This window comes from Penicillium cinerascens (genome assembly GCF_028974065.1).
Source record: "Penicillium cinerascens strain IBT 15544 chromosome Unknown contig_5_segment0_segment0, whole genome shotgun sequence".
Classification (NCBI taxonomy): Eukaryota; Fungi; Ascomycota; class Eurotiomycetes; order Eurotiales; family Aspergillaceae; genus Penicillium; species Penicillium cinerascens.
In genome coordinates, this window is record NW_026695294.1 from 2,128,094 (window position 1) to 2,148,720 (window position 20,627).

The 20,627-nt window shown below is 50.5% G+C and overlaps 8 protein-coding genes across 8 annotated transcripts; 5 read left to right on the forward strand and 3 right to left on the reverse strand.

The window, feature by feature from the left end:
- Positions 1-161: 161 nt before the first annotated feature.
- Positions 162-4,472, reverse strand: N7498_005259 (bacteriodes thetaiotaomicron symbiotic chitinase; the record flags this gene model as incomplete). Its single annotated transcript, XM_058452321.1, has 14 exons — positions 162-373; positions 432-798; positions 857-934; positions 991-1,015; positions 1,159-1,447; positions 1,469-1,974; positions 1,999-2,200; positions 2,254-2,593; positions 2,646-2,739; positions 2,813-2,965; positions 3,019-3,517; positions 3,568-3,840; positions 3,898-3,960; positions 4,040-4,472. Coding segments are annotated over 14 exons (3,534 nt in total), but the record flags the coding sequence as incomplete, so codon positions are not given.
- Positions 4,473-4,803: 331 nt separating this feature from the next.
- On the forward strand, positions 4,804-5,313 carry N7498_005260 (uncharacterized protein; the record flags this gene model as incomplete). Its single annotated transcript, XM_058452322.1, has 2 exons — positions 4,804-4,870; positions 4,949-5,313. The coding sequence occupies 2 exons, from the start codon at positions 4,804-4,806 to the stop codon at positions 5,311-5,313; spliced, it is 432 nt and encodes a 143-aa protein (XP_058308860.1).
- Positions 5,314-6,240: 927 nt separating this feature from the next.
- On the forward strand, positions 6,241-7,567 carry N7498_005261 (uncharacterized protein; the record flags this gene model as incomplete). Its single annotated transcript, XM_058452323.1, has 4 exons — positions 6,241-6,363; positions 6,428-6,541; positions 6,614-7,224; positions 7,279-7,567. 4 exons carry the CDS (start codon positions 6,241-6,243, stop codon positions 7,565-7,567), a joined length of 1,137 nt encoding a protein of 378 aa, XP_058308861.1.
- A 3,411-nt stretch (positions 7,568-10,978) lies between these two features.
- N7498_005262 (ammonium permease MEP2) lies at positions 10,979-12,604 on the forward strand (the record flags this gene model as incomplete). Its single annotated transcript, XM_058452324.1, has 4 exons — positions 10,979-11,077; positions 11,151-11,215; positions 11,271-12,200; positions 12,253-12,604. The coding sequence occupies 4 exons, from the start codon at positions 10,979-10,981 to the stop codon at positions 12,602-12,604; spliced, it is 1,446 nt and encodes a 481-aa protein (XP_058308862.1).
- A 426-nt stretch (positions 12,605-13,030) lies between these two features.
- Positions 13,031-14,495, forward strand: N7498_005263 (U2 snRNP complex subunit CUS2; the record flags this gene model as incomplete). The annotated part of the gene is made up of 5 exons (XM_058452325.1): positions 13,031-13,207; positions 13,322-13,441; positions 13,505-13,902; positions 13,967-14,075; positions 14,127-14,495. 5 exons carry the CDS (start codon positions 13,031-13,033, stop codon positions 14,493-14,495), a joined length of 1,173 nt encoding a protein of 390 aa, XP_058308863.1.
- A 291-nt stretch (positions 14,496-14,786) lies between these two features.
- Positions 14,787-16,552, forward strand: N7498_005264 (beta-tubulin; the record flags this gene model as incomplete). The annotated part of the gene is made up of 7 exons (XM_058452326.1): positions 14,787-14,798; positions 14,892-14,915; positions 14,996-15,021; positions 15,091-15,132; positions 15,189-15,243; positions 15,309-15,764; positions 15,824-16,552. 7 exons carry the CDS (start codon positions 14,787-14,789, stop codon positions 16,550-16,552), a joined length of 1,344 nt encoding a protein of 447 aa, XP_058308864.1.
- A 391-nt stretch (positions 16,553-16,943) lies between these two features.
- On the reverse strand, positions 16,944-18,335 carry N7498_005265 (uncharacterized protein; the record flags this gene model as incomplete). Its single annotated transcript, XM_058452327.1, has 3 exons — positions 16,944-17,343; positions 17,393-17,979; positions 18,039-18,335. The coding sequence occupies 3 exons, from the start codon at positions 18,333-18,335 to the stop codon at positions 16,944-16,946; spliced, it is 1,284 nt and encodes a 427-aa protein (XP_058308865.1).
- A 434-nt stretch (positions 18,336-18,769) lies between these two features.
- On the reverse strand, positions 18,770-20,466 carry N7498_005266 (purine-cytosine permease family protein; the record flags this gene model as incomplete). The annotated part of the gene is made up of 4 exons (XM_058452328.1): positions 18,770-18,904; positions 18,959-19,721; positions 19,770-19,993; positions 20,050-20,466. The coding sequence occupies 4 exons, from the start codon at positions 20,464-20,466 to the stop codon at positions 18,770-18,772; spliced, it is 1,539 nt and encodes a 512-aa protein (XP_058308866.1).
- Between the last annotated feature and the right edge of the window lie 161 nt (positions 20,467-20,627).

Sequence of the window (20,627 nt, forward strand, 5' to 3'; positions counted from 1 at the left end):
TCTGCCGCCTTATCGAATCTACGATCACAGGTGCCAGGACTATTGGAATTGATCAGAGATACGAGTACGTAGACATTCCCTATTTCAACTTTCGACAAATGGAAATTGTATTCAGTAGGGATCCGTAGTATTATATGATACACAGGTCAGACTCGAACATATCAGTGGTGATGATGGTGAGAGTTTTTGTGTTGTCGCAGATGACTTGCGTCTGGTGTTGCCGTGATCATTGGTTCCTTCTCTTGATCAGCCTCGAGCTTCAGTTCTTCCATCATTCCCTCGAGATCGCGTGCTGCATGGTCGAGGAAGCCCTCTCCATTATCCGAAAAAAGCGGGATTGGATTCCTCATGGACTCTTCGGAGATTTCCACATCTGCCTATTGTTAGCACCATGCAACAATACCCTCCAATCTAATACACAGGGGCCTTACTCTCAACCACCCAAGTGCTGGGATCATCCGGATCTTGGGCTCTCTTGAACACAGTTGTCTGAGCCGCAAAGGTAACGGAACATCCATAACCAATGCCCTGCTGAATACCAAGCAGAGGGTTCCATCTTGACCCAATCGCGCAGACAGCGTTAGTATCCCCAGTCAGATATAAGTCTGGATTTCCCCAGGTGTTCAATCCGCCGAGGATATAGGCCATGTCGTCCGTCGCGGAAGCAATCTCGCCGCCGTAACCCAGACTATAGCCGTTGATTGTGCCTGATGTGAGATTGATTCTGTATTTGCGTGGCTGGCCGGTCCAAGGATCGTTAACGGTCCATCCCCTCCAGGTCATTCCAGTGCCGGTTCTCTGAACGGGTGGATTAGTGACTGCTGATAGTTGCATAGTAAAGGGGCAATCTGCTAACCGTGTCGTATAAAAGACTGACCAGGCCGTTGACAGTAGCCTGTGCTTGTTGCTGTCCAGTGACGACACATGAAGCTTCCTATAGATCTCATCATTAGGATTCAAGATCTTTTAAAGGAAATGGGAAAAACTTACTGCACCACTGCCTCCTTCCTCGGATCTAGGTGTGATGATTGTTAGTGGAGGCTCCATAATACCGGACTGAATTGTACACATACGCATTGACTGCCGTGGACGGTTAGTAAGGGTCATTGGACGACCTTGGAAGGGCTGGGTAGGTACTCACAGGGAAATTCATCGCACGATATGCTTTCGTCATAGCCTTGCATTACAGCATAGTCGGTCGGTGCTGGAACAATCTTGCGTACACCGTTGATCGTCTGGGTGCTGTGCCAGTTATACATTTCCTGCACCTCAGTTGGCCACAAAGCAGTTTTACTCTTCACGCACTCCTTGCCTTTAGCATAGCATGCAGCTCGTCGATTGCCACCACCAGATTGGTCGTTGTCTCCCTTGTAGGTAAGCTCCATTCCGTTTCCTTTGATCTTGCCTGGGTTCTTTTGAAGATAGTTCCGGATATTTTCGCAAATACCTATTCATTGTGCATTAGGACTTTTTCTTTCATTGTTGAAGCTCATGGGGCTGGACGCATAAGAGTACAGGACAAGGGGAAACATACCGATGAATGGTACCGAACGAGTGCTGCTCATCGTGTTTTGATTCCGGTTCGTGACATAGGCCGTACCGAACAGATCGCAATTGTAGAAGAGAGCAGGCAGGTTGTAACATTGCTGTGCGCGCTTGCTAGTGGTGGTGGTTGTGTCCGAGTCTGAGTCGTCGCTGGTTAATGTGCAGGAGGAATTGCCCACACCAACAGTAGTCGAACATTCCACTAATCCACCAAAACAGCCAGGACCAGTGCTGTTAGCAACGAGGCTTTCTACACTGCTCCGTTTGGCAAGGGGATCATCACTCGAGTAAGTGATGCAGGTGTTATCCACCAAGACGATTGGATCATCGGGGGAAGCCACCTCATATGTGCTGCCCCAATAGGCAAGATCATCGAGGAACCTGTCCGGGTAAGTCAATGTTTGATTCAAAGAAGCAAGGTTTTGAAGACTTGAATGTTCAAAGAATACTCACGAGACGTCCGCAGAAACAAAGAAAGAGTATATATAATCAGCCCAGTAGCAGAATCCCGCAGATGAGGTTCCATCGTAGGAGACAGACGCAGATGCATTGACACCTAATGAAACGATGTTGTCGACAGCTGTTGTGACATATCCAGACATGAGATCTCCGCCCAGAACAGAGATACCGAATTTTACCTGTGGGGTAAGCGTCACTGTGTATAATGATGTTAGCTCTGTAAAGGCAGGATAACATAGATGAACATACAAGCCATATTTCCTTCTGCTGTCAGGGAGGCATCGAAGATAGGTTCAACACTGAAAGTCTGTGGATCGTCACCATTGATATCCTCGGGCATAGTGGTCGCATCCGCGCCACCATCATCCTGAGGGAAATACACTTCAGCACGGGGCCACGATGCAACGACGCCGGCATTCAGCTCTCCAGAGATACTGATCGACGCATCCAATTTACCAGTCAGTTCAAGCTCTGGTCCAATACTGATAAGTCCTTTGATAGAGAGACCGGGGAACGTGATGCCACTAATGATAGACTGTGTTCCGGTAGTCGACTGCCAGACAGCCTCGCCGCGAAGGGTCAAGAGGATCTATAACTATAAATCAGTAGGGATCACTAGAAGTGTAAGTAGAGTAGCATACCGCCGCTTCAGGTGCAACCGAAAAGTATCCATACGCAGCAATCAACGATGGGGTAGGCAGAATGGCCCCTTCAAAGTAATAAGTAATATCCGTACTGGGCTCTGAGGCCTAAATGGATGTTGGCGTCCAGATCCACAGTCGCGGTGATATCAAGATCGGGGCAGTACCCCTCGGCGTGGAAGAGTTTGATGGTCTCGTCGTATTCCATCGGAAGGTATCCTTGGTCCTTCTTTGTGATGGTGGTCATCTTAGACAGCCAGGAACTAAAACTGCCAAACCAGCGCTTGCGCTTCTTGGCTGGAGTGTTGGTGATATCCTTCCTATGCAAAAGTTCAGCATAGAAGAAGTCTACAGGGGTGTTTGCTTGACTTACCAATATTCAAGAAGGTTGGTGTAATAAACTCGGAAATTGACGTCCCCATCTCTCTCCGCTGATGCTCCGGCGAAGTCATAGTCAACCGTCAACTCGTAGGTATTGGTGCTTGAGCGTGGTAAGATATTAGAACGAGCCGACTTCCCAGTGGAGCCCATCGGCACGAGACTGATAACCCGTGCGAATGGGCCAGCTCCGATGTCCTTGGGCATCCTCACAATGGTATTGTTTGCACCACCCTGAAAAATGGATATGCAACCACTAGTACCGTTAATAAAAGAGGAGGAACACTGGATGTGATAAACTTCGACTTCGTTGTCGAAAGTGTCGTCGCGTGATTCGAATATGCTTCGTCGCTCGTGTATTTTAAGAAATCGCTTGGTTAGTTGTTCCTCATCGACTAGGAAGCTCCACTGATCGACAAGAGACTCGTCGTATGCTTCTGGGTCGCCGTCGATCATGACAAATGCAAATGGGTCACTGCTTGAATCATCCGTAGCTGCCTTGTTATCAGCAGAAGCAAATGGTTGGAATTGATTCTAGTCCTACCATCATCGTTTGATGTCTTCTCGACCTCGTAATAATACATCACGTTATCTTCATCAGGATACTCAAAGAGATCGGCTGGATCCACAGGCCGATCCTCAGAGGCAGAAGGTGGATCGCAACAAAACGAGTTGTATGGCGCGCCTGTAGATTCACCGCCACATCGCCAGTAGATACCTTCATTGAGTAAGAAGTCGACTTCCATACGCCGAGTGATGAGTACTTTGTCACTCGGACAGTAGTCGCAAAAATGCCAGTCGCAATTTTTATATGTATCTGGGCTCATTAGCGTCTTCCACACGATACTGCGATGTCAAATTAATACAGTCGTACCTGAAGAGGGACAGCAGAAACTGTAGAGGTCTGGACACGATTCACTCTCATCGGGGTTCAAGTCTACAGGATGCAAGTGTTAGAGATTTCGAAGCTGAAACAGACAGAATAAGGTGAATCTCACTATTTCCCCCGAATATACTCCCCCACTCGTTTGTCGTCCAATCGGTAGGACAGGAATCGGCGCAGCCACTCCAATGGCACTCAGTCAGTAGACTGTTCGTATTACAACAAAGTGATCTCTGGTTAATCAGGCATTGAATGGACCCTGTCCGATCATTATATGTGTCTGCCACCAGCTCATACTTGTTCTCACCGCAGGTGCTACTGTTCCCACTAAACAGACCAAATTCGCTTGCCCCTTCCCAAGTGCAGCCCTCAGGCATTGCATCGGTAGGGCAGCAAATCATGCGGTACTGGGAGTCGTCATCGGTCTCACTACCAGACTTGCACTGCTTGCTGTCGGGATTCTGAAGCGCGGCACCGTCGCCAGACGTCGACTTTTGGTACCTGCTGTAGTATTTACGGCGACTGGTAACGTCCCACTCCACTCTTTCCTCTTGTACATTGACCTCTCTGATCTGACTATTCCTCGCTCCCTCTTAGCGGCTCAACAAGCGAGTACTGTGGCAGTAATTGCGACCCCAATTACGGTGACTGCTCTAGTACTAGTACGGTAAAATCGACAGCCTCATCAACTAGTGCGACCCCGTCTGCAACTGCGAGCTCCAATGTCTCACCCAACGGATTATGCGGCGCTAGCAATAGTGGCTACACCTGCCTACCTAGACCGTAAGGGTAGGATCGTCAAAACATTCGTCATAGCTATAGGCACTGTTCAAAATATATATGTATCCTACATTAGGGGGTTAACCTACCAGCACACCTACCAGCACACCTACCAACATGCTTACGACCATAAACCAAGGATTCCCTCTGGTTCCTGCATCCCAGCCGCGCACACCTACTAAAAGTAAGCCCTATCTTAGCCGTGACTAGCGTCTAATTACGCTGAAATACCGAGAGGATGGCTAGTCATACGCTAATATAGCGCGCAAACTACGCCTATCCTACAATCAGGTTTACTACACCTGCGCAGTCACCCAGCAGGCAACACCAAGACATAAATTGGGTCGCAAGCATAGGCTTTCAGAGCGCCTTATATCTGATACTATTACGTATACTCGCTCTGATTTCGAGATTCGTATTAAAGGCTTTGATGAGATCGTTCACGATCTTAATCTTCCTGTTTGCGGTGAAACCCTTCGACGTGAGCTTCAAAAACGAGACTACGAGAAGCGCAAAGCTCAGAGAAAGCTACCGCTTGAAGATAAGCCAGAAGCTCGTCAACTACGGCTTCAATGGGCGTACGAACACCTTAAATGGTCCTATGAAGACTGGAAGAAGGTAATTTGAACTGATGAGTCCTGGATTACTTCTGGAATTCATCATACTCCCTTAGTAATCCGAACACCTGAGGAAAAGTATTATCCAGCAGCCGTTCTTCAGCAGTCTAAGCATCGGCTAGGATGGATGTTTTGGGGTGGTTTTGCAGGCACTCAAAAAGCGCCTTGTGTTTTCTGGGAGAAAGAATGGAAAACTATGCAATCAGATCGCTATATTCGCTATATTGTGCCTACTATTATAGCGTTTATACACGAGATATTCGCATTATTTGGCTTCTAGTTCTGGCCAATATTAATGCAAGATAGCGCGCCTTGTCACTGGTCAAGAGCGACGCGCAGGGAGCTTGACTATTATAATGCTAGCTATATGCAATGGCCGCCCTATTCGCCTGATCTAAATCCTATTGAAAACGTGTGGGCGTAGATGAAGGGCTGGATTGCTGAGCACTACGGTCATGGTGATCTCGACCTACCGAAGCTGCGTGTTATTATTAGGCAGGCATGGGATGCTGTTCCTGAATGGTATCTTCATAGATTGGTGGAATCTATGCAGAGCAGATGCTTTGAGGTCATTGAGAAAGATGGCTATGCTACAGGATACTAGATGATTCAGGGGTAGAGAGGTTAGCTTATGTCAGATAGAACCGGCAGAATCTAGTGGCAAATTTGGTGGGTCTTTGAATACATCTGTTGTCAGGCTGTAGCCGTTCATTCCCCGCAACATCCACTACAGATATTCGCTACGATGTTCGGTTCGGCTTAAGCGTCCCAACCAAGTTAGGCGCCCCGCTACTGAAGCTTTCACTAGTACATGGTTGGCCAAGGTTTTCTTCCGGCATTTTCCAGCGCCATTTCCACCGTTTATTCAATTGACTTATTTATTCCTTGGACCCCTACAACCCTTTGGACCCTTAACGAACTTGATCACACATTAGCCATGCCGAGATCGGTTCAGCACTGGTCAGGGGGAATCCCCACTTGCATCCAACCACACCCAGACCCAGATTTATCTGACGACGAAATCAAGGAGGAAGTGAAGGGCTGGCTACTATTTGTAAAGGTATGCTATAAAATTCAAAATTTCAAAAAGCACGTCTTGGAGTTCTACGCTAATATGAATCCAGGAGAATTGGGTTTCTGCAGCAAATGCAGGCGCTTCCTCCGATGCCGAATATGAGCTAAAGCACCGTCGGCAACTGGTGGAAAAGTGGGCTTCAGCCAAACAGGAATTTCGCGATGTGAATCCAACTCGCTTAAATCCGTCCAATCTCCCAAGTCCATTGCACTAATAATTTTTGGGCCTCATTCAGTCGTACCAATCGCGTGCACCTGTGGGTCTTCCAGGCACGGAGGGGTCAAGATCAAGGGGTGAACAAATTGAAGGTCTTCGATACCCAGCCGAAGCATTGGAACGTATCTACGATACTCTCCAGCCAGACAATACCAGCGGCCTGATTTGTATTGCCCCTGTCGATGAGAACCATCCTGAAAATCGAGCGCGATTGGTGAAATTCGCGATCTTGTTGTACGACTATGATATCGAGGCTGGGCACTGTATCGATAGTCACATCCCATCGGAGGCTATCCTCAATCCAGCAACCACTAATGATCCTTCAGTAGAGGATTTTCTGCCCTGGGTAGATCTTGAAACCGCAAACTTCCTGTCTATCTATCTCACGCATACTGGCACAGTGATCTATTTCGGTCGTTTAGGCACATACATGTTGGTTGATGAACTAGGTCTGCAAACCGGACGCTTGACATTCGTCGAGTATGAAATTAATGGGACTGTGCAAGAATCTGTTGAAGTCCGTCCATTCAACATGAAAAGTCCAAACTTGCGCGCTCACCATTCCGGATCCCGGGGAAGGCCAGAAGATATTAGGTGTGTTGATGGTGGTTATAGACACCAAAATCAGCCGTGAGTATTCCTTAGCCTACTAAGTCAGCTCCACAAACTAACGCATGATATCAGACTTGACATGGACCTACCGATCGTCGATATTCTCTGTCAAGCCAAGGAAGTTAACAAACTTCCAAACACAATGTTTCTATGTGATCGAGAGCAGTGGACAAGTGATGTTGAGCTTTATGCCCCAGGATACTTGGTTCTGGAGGCCGAAGGGCGCGGAGGAGAGTACCCCCTAACCCGTCTCGCTGATCCAAACACTATCAGGGGCATTAAGAAGCAGGTTATGATTACGGTGGAAGACCCCAGTTTTTCACACGCCCATTTTACATGGCTTGCTCCGCGCCTACCATGAGTCTTCTAGCTTCAAATGAAGAGTCGTTTGATACCTTCCAACGTGAGGATTACACTATCTTAATTGAAAAAGCGGTCTAGTAAGCAATATTGAGGTCTTTGTTGAATTTGTCGAGTCATTAAGTACTGTAATTCCTGTTTCTGCTATGATCTGCTGTAAGGGGAGGTGGAAAGGGAACATATCGTCTATCGGACCTCGCGACACGGTCCCTTTCCACCTCCCAGGTCCTCCCTGGCCATACCGGTTGCCGGTTCGCCGGTTCCAGTCGGCCAATTACGTAAACTAGACTAGAATGAGTTTGATTGACTTAAACGGTCAATGGTTGACACTTGTGGCTTGCTGAATTGATCAACGGTTTTGTTCATTAATGGATGATCAACGGCAAAGAGAAGAGTGTTAAGAAACACTGCAATTGAAAGGGCCCGGCAAAATTGCGACTGAAATATGGAATTACGTTTACTCAGTGAGCCTGAGCCTGAGCGCCCTCATAAAAGCGGCGGCAGCCTAGTTAGGAAAGCCCCACCCGGCAGAAATTATCCTGTCTATATAGCTGCATATATATGCGAAGAACAGCCAACTTCCAGTTCTAAATAAGTTAGCTTCATGGGCTTAGCTGACCAATCAGGAGCCGATTGTTCAGAGAGAGGCCGACCGATATTGGTGCCTTAGGATAAGGGCTGCAATCTTTAACACTTTATAGCCTCAGGCAATGTAAACAAACCACAAATGACGGCGTGATAATGTAGAGCCATCCGGATTTCATATCTGTTTATGATTGGACGAGCCTCTTCAGAGTCGTTTATGACATGTCGAAAATTGTCTTTCTATGCAGCAAGCAAATCTTCGATGTGATCATCTGGGGTAGTAATTTCTCCTAAGAATTGTCTTTTCAGATGATTCTTTCAACCAATTTGTTATAAGACAGACAGAAACACCTCGCCAGCCAATAAAAGCTTCATACCCCTTTAGACAGCCCAACGCACACAGTTTCAGTTTTTGATGCAAGAGAGCAAGCTGCACTTGGTAAAAGAACACATGGTGCCTGCTCTCTTATTCAACGACTCTTTTGTCACCTATCGCTTACCTGCCATGAAAGGAATAGGGATTGAGATGCCCTTTATGGGTATTTAAACCGGAGAATACTACCGATGGGTAGAAGTGTTGTGCATCCACATACCGGGTATTTTTACGAGGGATGAGCCGCAACAAAAAGGCACAGAATTTGCGTAGACAGGGACCAGACCGTTGATTAGCTGCTTGATGCCTGGGCAAAGATTCTGAACACCGCATCGACGATGAGTTTACTTTTGATGGCCAAGAGCATAGCCTCGTATAGTTCAAGTCTAGCGTGCGACCGAGCACAGCCCTTTTCTCTGATTAGTGGGTTTTGCTCTGACCAAGTAGGGCATGCAGGTACATTACCTAGCTCAGCAGGGTTTCGAGGTGCGTCGCTGATCATCAGACCCCGGCACATAATACCTTCTCCGCGGAGAAAGACATAATGTAGAATTCCAAATTCCCTGCATAAACCAAGCCTCTACAAATTCATTATACGAATCGTAGGATCGTCGCTTCTTGCAAATCGTGCTGGCCAATGGGCACAAATGATCTATATTTACTTTCTCGTTGGCACGAGAGTCTCCGGGGAAGATCTGCCCTAGAATCAGGGACAGAGCAATAGCCTCACTGTGATTGGTGTGGTCGGAGGGTAATGGGCTACCCGCCAGTCTCACTCTTTTACTTCCATGCATGGCGTAATCACTCCTAGGATAGCTTCGTACTGTGAATGATATACTGAGTTGTGGTTTAATCTGGCAAACAGCCAGGCGATTCAGTAGCGTACCAATAAAAACTTCATATCGACGTCAATTTCTCAAAACCCAAGGATCAGAAGTACAGGGCCGAGGAAATGCCTAGCCCGGGATGCCGAAGCGAACGAGACCCGGCCAATGGAGAGTAAATTGCTTATCTGGGGTTGGCACCCCGGAACCGCGTGGCATGCAACAGTCGATAGCCGCCCCATGCGTTCCCATCAGTCGCGCCGTTCCAGGTGAGTGGACCCAGGTGCAAACCCCGGAGAGTGATGAGAAGCTATTTACATGGGACAGGTGGCAAATGCAGGGGCCATGGCAATCATTGCATGTCTCTCTTGAGATTTTGGTACGGCGTACAGATGGTCATACCTTGGCATGCTGGATTGGTGGACATGAGTACGGAGTAGGGGTCGATGGTACCTGACATGATGGCTTTGCAGTGACGTCGTGTCATCAGAGGCGTGATCCATAACGTGGACGAGAAGAGATGGCCCAGGGGAACGCGGAAAGTCAAAAATAAAAAAAGACGCCGCGCTGAGATGAAGTGATAAGGCGTAGATGTAGATTGAAGGCCCTGATTGGCTGCTCGCAACCCATATGATAAGAGCCTCTCACGTTTCACCACTTCACCATTCGAATTCTGCAAACAACACGATCTTCTATTGCAATGAAAATTCAATATGTAACCGAATGACCACGGTGGATATCGACTCCGTAAGCGAGAGAATGATGCCAAGGCAGCGAGCACCGGAATGGACAGAGTTGACTCTGTCAGCAGCCCTGTAGATAAGAAGTGGACCCCGATTGGTCCACCGCGGACTTCATATCTACGGCCAGTGACAGCTCGTCGATCGCGGTGAAGTCCTGGTGCATTCCATTATTCTCGTTCACTTGTCACCGAATTTCCCCAATCATGCTATCGTTGGTGCTGAATGTCCCCTGCTTATCGTTGCCTTGGAACCATGCACGCTGACGCTTCCACAGATCTTAGTTGCACTGATGCGTGTTGCCGGGTTCAACAGGTCCCTGATTGCTGTAACGATCGGAGAATTTGTAGAATCTGCGTTTATATTTGTCTATCTGACTGTACGGTGAACATGATTGATACTATTCATGGATGAAGTATGAAGAAAGAGATGGGTCCCGTAATCCCCCGGCATACGGGGCTATGGATCCCAATCCGACCTTATCCTGGACATGGCTGGACTGGGCTGGCTTGGCTCCGGCTATCGGTGACAGCCCATGAATCATAGTAGAAATAACAGTGACCATACTCCGCTTCCCACTATCTGGGGCCATGGTCCATGGGGCTTCTAGCGTCCGATGGTGGAGCACCGCTGGATGTCCCCGGTTACTGCGTTTCTCACTATTTAATTATCAGGGTGCGTCCCTGCAGCCATGATACATCATTTCCCTTACTCATTTCCCGTCACTTTCAGCTTGGGTTATATCAAGTCCCTCTGATCTATCCTCCTCGTTCTTTTCAGTTAACTTCGGATCTGTGATCCCCCACATCGGACACATTCTGTCCTCGCCCAATTGAGCCAGGCTTCACAATACGCCTTTCGTGAATCCGGTTGCTTCCTCTGGTTTCACCATGTCCGACCCATCGAGTCCCTACTACGGGGTGGCCTACAATGGCACCGGCGCCAACGGCGGTGACTCGCTGACAAGTGACCTGAACATCTACTATAATGTACGCTCGAGTCCATTCATCCCATTGACGTGTTGCTGCAATGAGTCAAAGTTAACTAACAGCGGGGTTCTAGGCCGGTGATATTGCTTGGGTTGTTACGTCGACGGCTCTCGTCCTGCTCATGATTCCGGGTGTTGGGTATGGACACACTACGATAACAACTCACTACCACTCGCTAACGGGCTTCAATTAGATTCTTCTACTCAGGTCTCGCTCGCCGCAAGTCAGCACTCTCGCTGATATGGCTTTCCATAATGTCCGTCGGCGTTGTCTCCTTCCAGTGGTTCTTCTGGGGCTACTCACTGGCCTTCTCCCACTCCGCCGGAAAATACATCGGTGACCTGAGCAATTTTGGTTTGAAGGGCGTGCTGGCTGCGCCGTCTGTTGGAAGTTCCAGTGTTCCCGATCTCCTTTTCTGTATCTTCCAGTGCATGTTCGCTGCTATTACCGTTGCTCTCGCTGCCGGTGCCGTCGCTGAGCGTGGTCGTATGCTTCCCTGTGTTGTCTTCATGTTCATCTGGACCACCATCATCTACGACCCCATTGCCTGCTGGACATGGAACCCTTCGGGTTGGGTCTACAAGCTGGGAGGTCTGGACTTTGCGGGTGGTACTCCAGTGCACATCGCTTCCGGCTCTGCTGCTCTGGCCTACTCCCTGATGCTGGGTAAGCGTCGTGGACACGGTACTCACGAGCTCAACTACCGCCCGCACAACGTGACACACGTTGTCATCGGTACTGTCTTCCTTTGGGTTGGATGGTTCGGCTTCAATGCCGGCTCTGCCCTGGCCGCCAACCTCCGTGCTGTCATGGCTGCCGTCGTGACCAACCTGGCTGCCTCCGTGGGAGGTGTCACCTGGTGTCTGCTTGACTACCGCCTGGAGCGCAAGTGGTCCACCGTCGGTTTCTGCTCTGGTGTCATTGCCGGTCTTGTTGCCATTACTCCCGGCTCTGGCTTCGTCACCCCCTGGGCAGCTTTCATCTTCGGCGTTGTCGGCGCCGTTGCTTGCAACTATGCCACCAAGCTGAAGTTCCTCCTCCGCGTTGACGATGCTCTGGATATCTTTGCCGTCCACGCGGTCGGCGGTCTTGTCGGCAACATCCTCACCGGCCTCTTTGCTGCGTACGTGTCCTTCTTTGGCTTTTTCTTAACTATAGACTAACATATTTTGCAGCGACTACATTGCGCACCTCGACGGCGTCACCTCAATCCCCGGCGGCTGGATTAACCGCAACTACATTCAGCTGGGCTACCAGCTTGCCGACTCATTCTCCGGCTTTGCCTACTCGTTCTTCGGAACCTGCATTATCCTGTTCATTATGAACATGATCCCCGGACTCAGCCTGCGTGCTCCTGAGGAGGATGAGATTATGGGCATTGACGATGCCGAGATTGGCGAGTTTGCCTACGACTACGTCGAGGTTACTCGCGACATTGTCAACGGCGTGGAGGGCAGTGACACTGCCTCCAAGCGCACCATGACTCCCACTGGGGAAAACTTTGCCACCATTGACACCAAGGCCTAATTTTCTTGTGAGATATGGCAAATATTCTTTCAATAATACTTTAACTTCTTTTCGGTGGCGTTTTCCATTGGGGATTCCCTATCTTTTTTGCATGATGGATACACCGTGTCATGTTCTTTTTTTCGTTTTCATTGTTTAGCATATCCGATACCCTTGTGATAAAAAAAAAAAAAGTAACAATTCTCAAGTGCAAGTGCATGCTAGTGGACAAGTTGAGTGTAGAAGTAGATATCTGTTCCAGATTGAGCCGGGAACGGCTGACCCACGGGACCCGTGATGAGTGATGAGGGCTGAGCCACCGGATAGCTTCGCAAAGCTCTTGAAAAGCTCCCCGCAACACCTTACCCTTGTGCCCCCGCCCGCGATAATAGCTCCTAATCACTCCTCTACATCTACATACCCCATTCAGATATTGTCTCGCCCCAAATGGCCTCGCCGAGCCCCGAAAATGGGGGTGTCGCGCGCAACTTCCCGACCGACCCGACTGAGTTCGAAAGCGACCCGCGCATTTCCTACTCGAAGCTGGACCAAAAATACATTCTGGAGACGGAAGACGGACAGGAATTTGAGTATGATTCTGCAATCAAGCGATGGGTTCATCAGGTATGACATTGCGCCCTGCATTGCAACCTGGGGTTCTCTGCGCGGACTGCGCGAGGACCTGGGTGTCTTATCTGCTTGAGTTTGGGCATGGATATTGACGTTGTCTGGTTCCAGGTCGATGAAGAGCTACTCCGGCAGCAACAAGAGGCCTACAAGGTCGATGGCGTGGACGACGAGGAGGCATTGCACCCCCGGGATAGGAAGAAACGGAAACAGCAGGCGAGCGGTGACGACGTAAGGACCTCAGCTGTCGTCCTATGCCCAAGTTCCGAAGACTAATGTCTATTGTTCTTCCAGGCCGATGCACAGAAACCCAAGAAGCAGCGTGTAAACACCGCCGTGTTTGTCACGTCAATCCCTCTCGACGTCGAGTTCGATGAGATCCGGGACACCTTCTCGAAATGCGGTGTCATTGCCGAAGAAATTGACAGCGGGCGCCCACGCATCAAGATGTATAACGACGACGACGGAAAGTTCAAGGGCGAGGCGTTGGTGGTCTACTTCCGGCCGGAGTCGGTCAATCTCGCCATTCAGATGCTTGACGATTCCGATTTTCGGCTCGGAGTTCCTGGGCCCCATGGCCCTATGCGGGTGCAGGCTGCTGATTTCTCTTTCAAGAGCCAGAAGGATGCGCCGAAGCAGACCAATATGCGGGATAAGAAGAAGATTATCGAACGTACACAGAGGTTGAACAGGTGAGTACGGTGTTGGGGTTTTGCTGGTTCATTGCTGACGTTTCTTTCTTTCTTTTTTTTACAGTAAACTTGCGGATTGGGATGACGATGACCCATCCACTCTTCCGGACACAACTTCTCGAATGGAACGGGTCGTCATTTTGAAGCATATGTTTACCTTGCAGGAATTGGAGGTACGAATCTACATAGTCCTCGTTCTGGAATTAATACTGACCCGACTGCAGGAGGATGTCGCTGCAATTCTCGATATCAAACAAGATATCCGCGAGGAGTGCTCGAAGATCGGCGAGGTGACCAACGTGGTGCTCTACGATAAGGAACCCGAGGGTGTGGTCAGCGTCAAATTTGTAGATCCCCAAGCCGCCCAGCAGTGCGTCAAAAACATGGACGGTCGATACTTTGGCGGCACTCGTGTTGAGGCCTATGTTTCCGACGGACGCGAGAAGTTTAAGAAGACCAATGAGCGACGAGCGGCTCTTGAGGATATGGCGGAGCGGGGCATCGATGCCGATGACGACGAGGAGAACCAGCGCCTGGACGAGTTCGGGACATGGCTGGAGAGTTCACGCACGGTTGAAAACACCGCGAAGTAGAGAAGAAGTCAATTGTACCATAGTTATTACCGTACCAGCCCAACAAACTCAATGTTTTGACTCCACACAAAAACCGGCGGTTCGCGCTGCTTAGCTGAGCGTGTCCCGTGAGCGCGCTAGGCCGGAAGGGGGAACCCCCCCCTGAGCAGCAAAAGAAGTGTTGTTGATCCCCACGCACACACACCGCTCACCTCTCTTTCTCCTTTCCCATCTCCTGACTCCGGTCAATCTTCCTCGTTCCTCTTCTTCTCATCTTTTTCCCTCGGTACCACCGACGTCAACTTATCCAACATGCGTGAGATCGTGAGTTACCCCCCATTCCGACGCGTCTTGTTGTCCTACCCCTGAGGACCCCACCTGTTCAGCCTGTGCTAACATTCTTTTGCTCGACAACAGGTCCACCTGCAGACCGGCCAGTGCGTAAGTACAACGTCCAAATCGTCGAATTCCGTGTAATATCGTGGTGGTTTGAGAAACTAAAACGAGTGTTTGGGGTATAGGGTAACCAAATTGGTGCCGCCTTCTGGTACGTGCAGACCTGGACAAGATCCCATCAATTGAGGCTCCGAGAGACATGATACTGACTGAATTCCAGGCAAACCATTGCTGGTGAGCATGGCCTTGACGGCGATGGCCAGTAAGTCGCCCATAACACCCGTCAACACGAACTAGCGGTCTGATGTTTTGGTATAGGTACGCTGGTGTCTCCGACCTCCAGCGCGAGCGCATGAACGTCTACTTCAACGAGGTAAGTGGCATCCGTACCACCTCCATTGATCTTGTCTAATTATGATTTCTTTGTTTTATCAATAGGCCAGCAACGACAAGTACGTTCCCCGTGCCGTCCTGGTCGACTTGGAGCCCGGTACCATGGATGCTGTCCGTGCCGGTCCCTTCGGCAAGCTCTTCCGTCCCGACAACTTCATCTTCGGCCAGTCCGGTGCCGGTAACAACTGGGCCAAGGGTCACTACACTGAGGGTGCCGAGCTCGTCGACCAGGTCATCGATGTCGTCCGCCGCGAGGCCGAGGGCTGCGACTGCCTCCAGGGTTTCCAGATCACCCACTCCCTGGGTGGTGGTACCGGTGCCGGTATGGGTACCCTCCTGATCTCCAAGATCCGTGAGGAGTTCCCCGACCGTATGATGGCCACCTTCTCCGTTGTCCCCTCCCCCAAGGTTTCGGACACCGTTGTTGAGCCCTACAACGCTACCCTCTCCGTTCACCAGCTCGTTGAGCACTCTGACGAGACCTTCTGTATCGATAACGAGGTTTGTCCTTTTCCTGGGTCCGGCATTCTGCAATTTCAGATGCTAATTTCTTTCCTTAGGCTCTGTACGACATCTGCATGCGTACCCTCAAGCTCAACCAGCCCTCGTACGGTGACCTCAACCACCTGGTCTCCGCCGTCATGTCCGGTGTCACCACCTCCCTGCGTTTCCCCGGTCAGCTCAACTCCGACCTTCGCAAGCTGGCTGTCAACATGGTTCCCTTCCCTCGTCTTCACTTCTTCATGGTCGGCTTCGCTCCCTTGACCAGCCGTGGTTCTCACCAGTACCGCCAGTTCAGCGTTCCCGAGCTGACCCAGCAGATGTTCGACCCCAAGAACATGATGGCTGCCTCGGACTTCCGTAACGGCCGCTACCTCACCTGCTCCGCTCTCTTCCGCGGTAAGGTCTCCATGAAGGAGGTCGAGGACCAGATGCGCAACATCCAGAACAAGAACCAGAGCTACTTCGTTGAGTGGATCCCCAACAACGTCCAGACCGCTCTGTGCTCCGTTCCCCCTCGCGGCCTCAAGATGTCCTCCACCTTCGTCGGTAACTCCACCTCCATCCAGGAGCTGTTCAAGCGTGTCGGCGACCAGTTCACTGCCATGTTCCGTCGCAAGGCTTTCTTGCACTGGTACACTGGTGAGGGTATGGACGAGATGGAGTTCACTGAGGCTGAGAGCAACATGAACGACCTTGTCTCCGAGTACCAGCAGTACCAGGAGGCCTCCATCTCCGAGGGTGAGGAGGAATACCTCCAGGAGGAGATTGTTGATGAGGAGGTTTAAATGAGCACCGATCTCCCGGCTTGATGAGATTTGCTCGCAGTAATACCCTTGATAAGCCTACATTCTCTACGCTTCGGGGGGACCGGGCTTGGGCATCTGAGCTCGGAATCTCCGAACCCAAGTATTTTGTTTGAGCGCTCCTAATTTTCAAACTCCTTTATTCTGTCTCTATTTCCTTGCCTGTCGCTTTTCGGGGGTCGTCTTGACTGCCGGGCCAGAGTAGCACATATTGGAAAAGAAATTGACGACAATTATGTCTTACTTTGCTCTAGTTAATCCAGTAGCCTGCATGGCTGTATAGAACACGTTAAAAAATAGCCTTACGACTAGTGTGCCATTGCAAACTCCAGCGCCAAAGCAATAATAAGCTTGGAAACAATCTCCACAGACATCAATGGAATGGACACTTCCCGGTCCTATACCCTTTCAACTCTTCCATCGTCTCCTCTAACGCCTTTCTCCCCTTGCCCTCAAAATATTTAGGCCCAACATCCGGGATATTATACCCAGAGGGATAATACTTGTTACCCTCATCGCCCGGAACAGGCCGACCCAACGCCCGGGTCAACCACGCCATAGGTCCCCAGCGGTTCCAGAAAGTCGGCTTGACGTAATAAGGCGCAGCCTCCCACTGCGTAAGGAAAAAGCGGTTATGCTCATCCGGCTCCACCGTGAACGAGGCATATCGCAAGAAATACGGTCTCGGGGGACTCAAGTACCGCAAGAAGAGTTTGCGAACCGTAAGCAAGGTTGAAAAGAGACCGCTGAAGAATGCAGACGGGGGATCGTATCTGCACGATATTAGTCTCCGACACAACACCAGAGAGAGAGAAAACATACAACATGGCCTTCCGCAGTCTATCATCCATCATAAACGAAACAAACTGCAACCCAACCGGATGCAGCACCGTAGGAAGCATATAAAGCAGCACAGCCGTCGTCTGATCTGCCGTCTCCCGATTCTTCACGTCGGGAACCATGCACTTCGCCTCATATTCCTGGCTCCACGCATCAATCTCCTCAAGCCACTGGATGCCATCCTTGAATCCGGCTTTACCGGAAGGTAGAGCCTCATAGCTAATATCCAGCGCATCGCCTGCACTCTTCCAGAACGTGCCGATGGCACAACGCTCCAGATCACTTAGTGACCGCCACTCGAACCGGTCAATGAACCGGATTGGCTCCAGCGCGAATAGCGCTAGGGTGTACAGCATGTCCTGGTCAAGGATCTTGCCCGAGGCTCTGTACCCAGCGTGCAGGAAGCGCGTTCGTGCAAAGGAGGTGTAAGCGCGTGCAGAGGTGGGACTATTGCCAATCATTTCCTGGACTAGGGCGCTCGTATCAGTGTAGCGTTTGAGAGATGTCTCCGGGCTAGAGAACTCGCTTGTCTTTGTTAGGAGGGATGAGATTGTCGGGATGCCGTATGTCTGCGCATATTTTAGTTTTGTCTTCGGTCAGAACTTGGGTTGGATGGGGCGGGGCGTACGCGGAAGAGAGCGAATTGTAGTGATTTGATGAACATGAATGGGAACTCAAGCTGCGCTACTGATTTCTGGATCTGGAAGGCTTCTTCGTCGGTCATGGCGGCCATTGATTCACGGGTGGGGTAGTTGTATTGCTTCTGGAGCTTGTTGCGTCGGTGATAGCGGAAAGAGCTGGTGAGTAGGGGGTAGCCTACGAGGAGGCCTAGGGCGTAGGGGATCCATTGTTGTGATGAGCTGTTGAGGATGGCTCGAGCTGCGCCTGAGAGTGGTTTCACGAGGAATGCGGTGTTGTTGTCCATAGTGAAGGGTAGCTATGGGTCTGGATATGCTTGGACCCTGTCGTGATTACAATCAGTGCCACATGAGCGCTGCGGCGGGTCTTATATACGCCGTGTGGGAGTTGTGATGGTTGAATCAGCGCGCGGTGATAGGGCGGGGCCCCGCTTTGATCGGACCGCACTACTGTATTGTTGCTTTCTTTTCATTTTCTTTTCATTTTATTCCATGTTGTATTTGCTATATTTGTTTAAATAGTAGAATAAGACTGTGCAGCCTTCATAATACCTCCAAGCACACCTAACGCCCCGAATCCCATCTTTACAAGTCTCGCTCAAACCGACAATGCTATGTACTCAAGGTCCGCACGGACCACGCTGATCGTAGGCCGCGGACCAGGGTTGTCGGTTTCATATGCAACACATCCATCCAGCCGAATTAAACTCACGGCCCCAGATCAGCGCCCGATGAACCGCAGTTCGAGCGCGCGCAGGGGTGGGAACGAGATGAAGGTGAATCCTGCTCCCAGCCACGTTCCGAGATCTGCGCCATGGGCCAACTTGGCAACAGGACCGCCATAGTAAGGTTGGTCCTGGAAAGAGAGTTAGCAGATGAATACAACATAAGAATAAAGTGCATAACTTACCATGCCAACAATAGCCCCCGCCCATCCAATCAGGAACGCCGCCCCAGCTGCAATCCCCATGGGCAACCTCTGCGGAGTGTTCCACGCAGACCAGTCATAGCCGCGGCGGCGGCGGAACAGGATATCCTCCTGGAGAATAATCACAAAGAACATCATGACCCAGTACCCGATAAGCGGGAGGAAGCTCTTGAATACCTCATACAGCTGGTTGCGGCCACCCATGGCAGACGCGGCATAGATGACCGTGCTGAAAGTGACGAACACAGGGCGGGGGACCTTGCGGAAGAAATCACCGAGCATTTGGAAGTTCATGCCCATCGAGTACACGCTGGGCGTGTTGTTGGCCAGCAGTGCGAGAACGTTGATCACGGCACAGAACTTGCCGAACCCTCCGAGGGAATCATACGCCATCATCAACAGACCACCCGGGCTGTCGCCGTACTTGTCTCTGTACTCGGCGGAGCTGGCCAGCGTCGTGCCGAGTCCTACTCCGATCAGAATCGTGATCAACATGGCCTGGCCGCATCCCAGGATTGTCAAGGTGAAGGTGCGCCAGCGCTTCACGTGGGGTGGATAGTAGACGTAGTAGTCTGCTGCCAATGGCGCCCAGGCCAAGGCAATGGACAGGCACAGAGAGAAGAAAGTCATGCGCTTGGCGTTAAGAACGCCCCGAGAGACTTCGGTGTGAATGTTGAAGTTGAATTTGGGACCGGCTGAGCCAAGCATCACGCAGAGCACCATCAATTGCGGCAACCACGCAAATCTGAGACTGTTAGATAGGGCTGTGTATCGTGTCCCGGAACTTGCTTACCGTTCATAGATTGCGAAGATTTTCATACCGAACATGGCCATAATCCAGCTCAACCCGGCTACAATCACGATTCCCACGAGCACGGAGACCTGTCCGCCAGAAACCCTGGACAGGATTTGACCTCCAACGACGCTGTTGACCATGCAGTAGCCAAGATTGGTGAGAACGTTAATCGCACAGCAAACCTTGCTGGGATAGTATCCCATAAAGTAGCGGCCCACGATCTGTAGTTAGATGAGCGAGTGATTTCGAATTTATGCACGGGGGTGTTCAAATTTACCAAGGTGCGATTTCCACTGACGGGTCCCCATGAGCTCACATATCCTACTGTGCACACTCCGAGGAGGTTTCCAAATACTGCACATAACGCTGCATCCTTGAAGCTGAGGCCCAACACGAATGTTCCAATCGATCCCACGATAATGTTGTTTGTGGCGAGCGTCATGCTAAACCACATGAGTAACATGTGCAACGAGGTCGACGCGGTGACCGGCTGTCGCTCTTCTAGAGGCACCGGCTCAATGCCGCGAGTCTCTCCGCCGCCTTTCAGGATGGATATCAAACGTCGCCATGTCGACTGGGGCTTGGATTCAGGGAGCGGGTCCTTGAGCTCACTAGTGGGCGTATTCTCGAGATCGGACTCGGACTGGCTCACGCTTTGCAGGGAAGACGAGCCCTTCTCAAGATCTGACGACATGACCAATGTACAAGCGAGCGAGTATGTGCAAGTGATGACGTCGATTAAGGTAGGTGTAGTCGAATGCCAGCCGGAAACTGTATTAACCCGTGCAGGTAGAAACCCTCCAACAGTCCGACCCTATTGTAAGTGTGACGAGTAGTGACGAGTCGTGATATTGG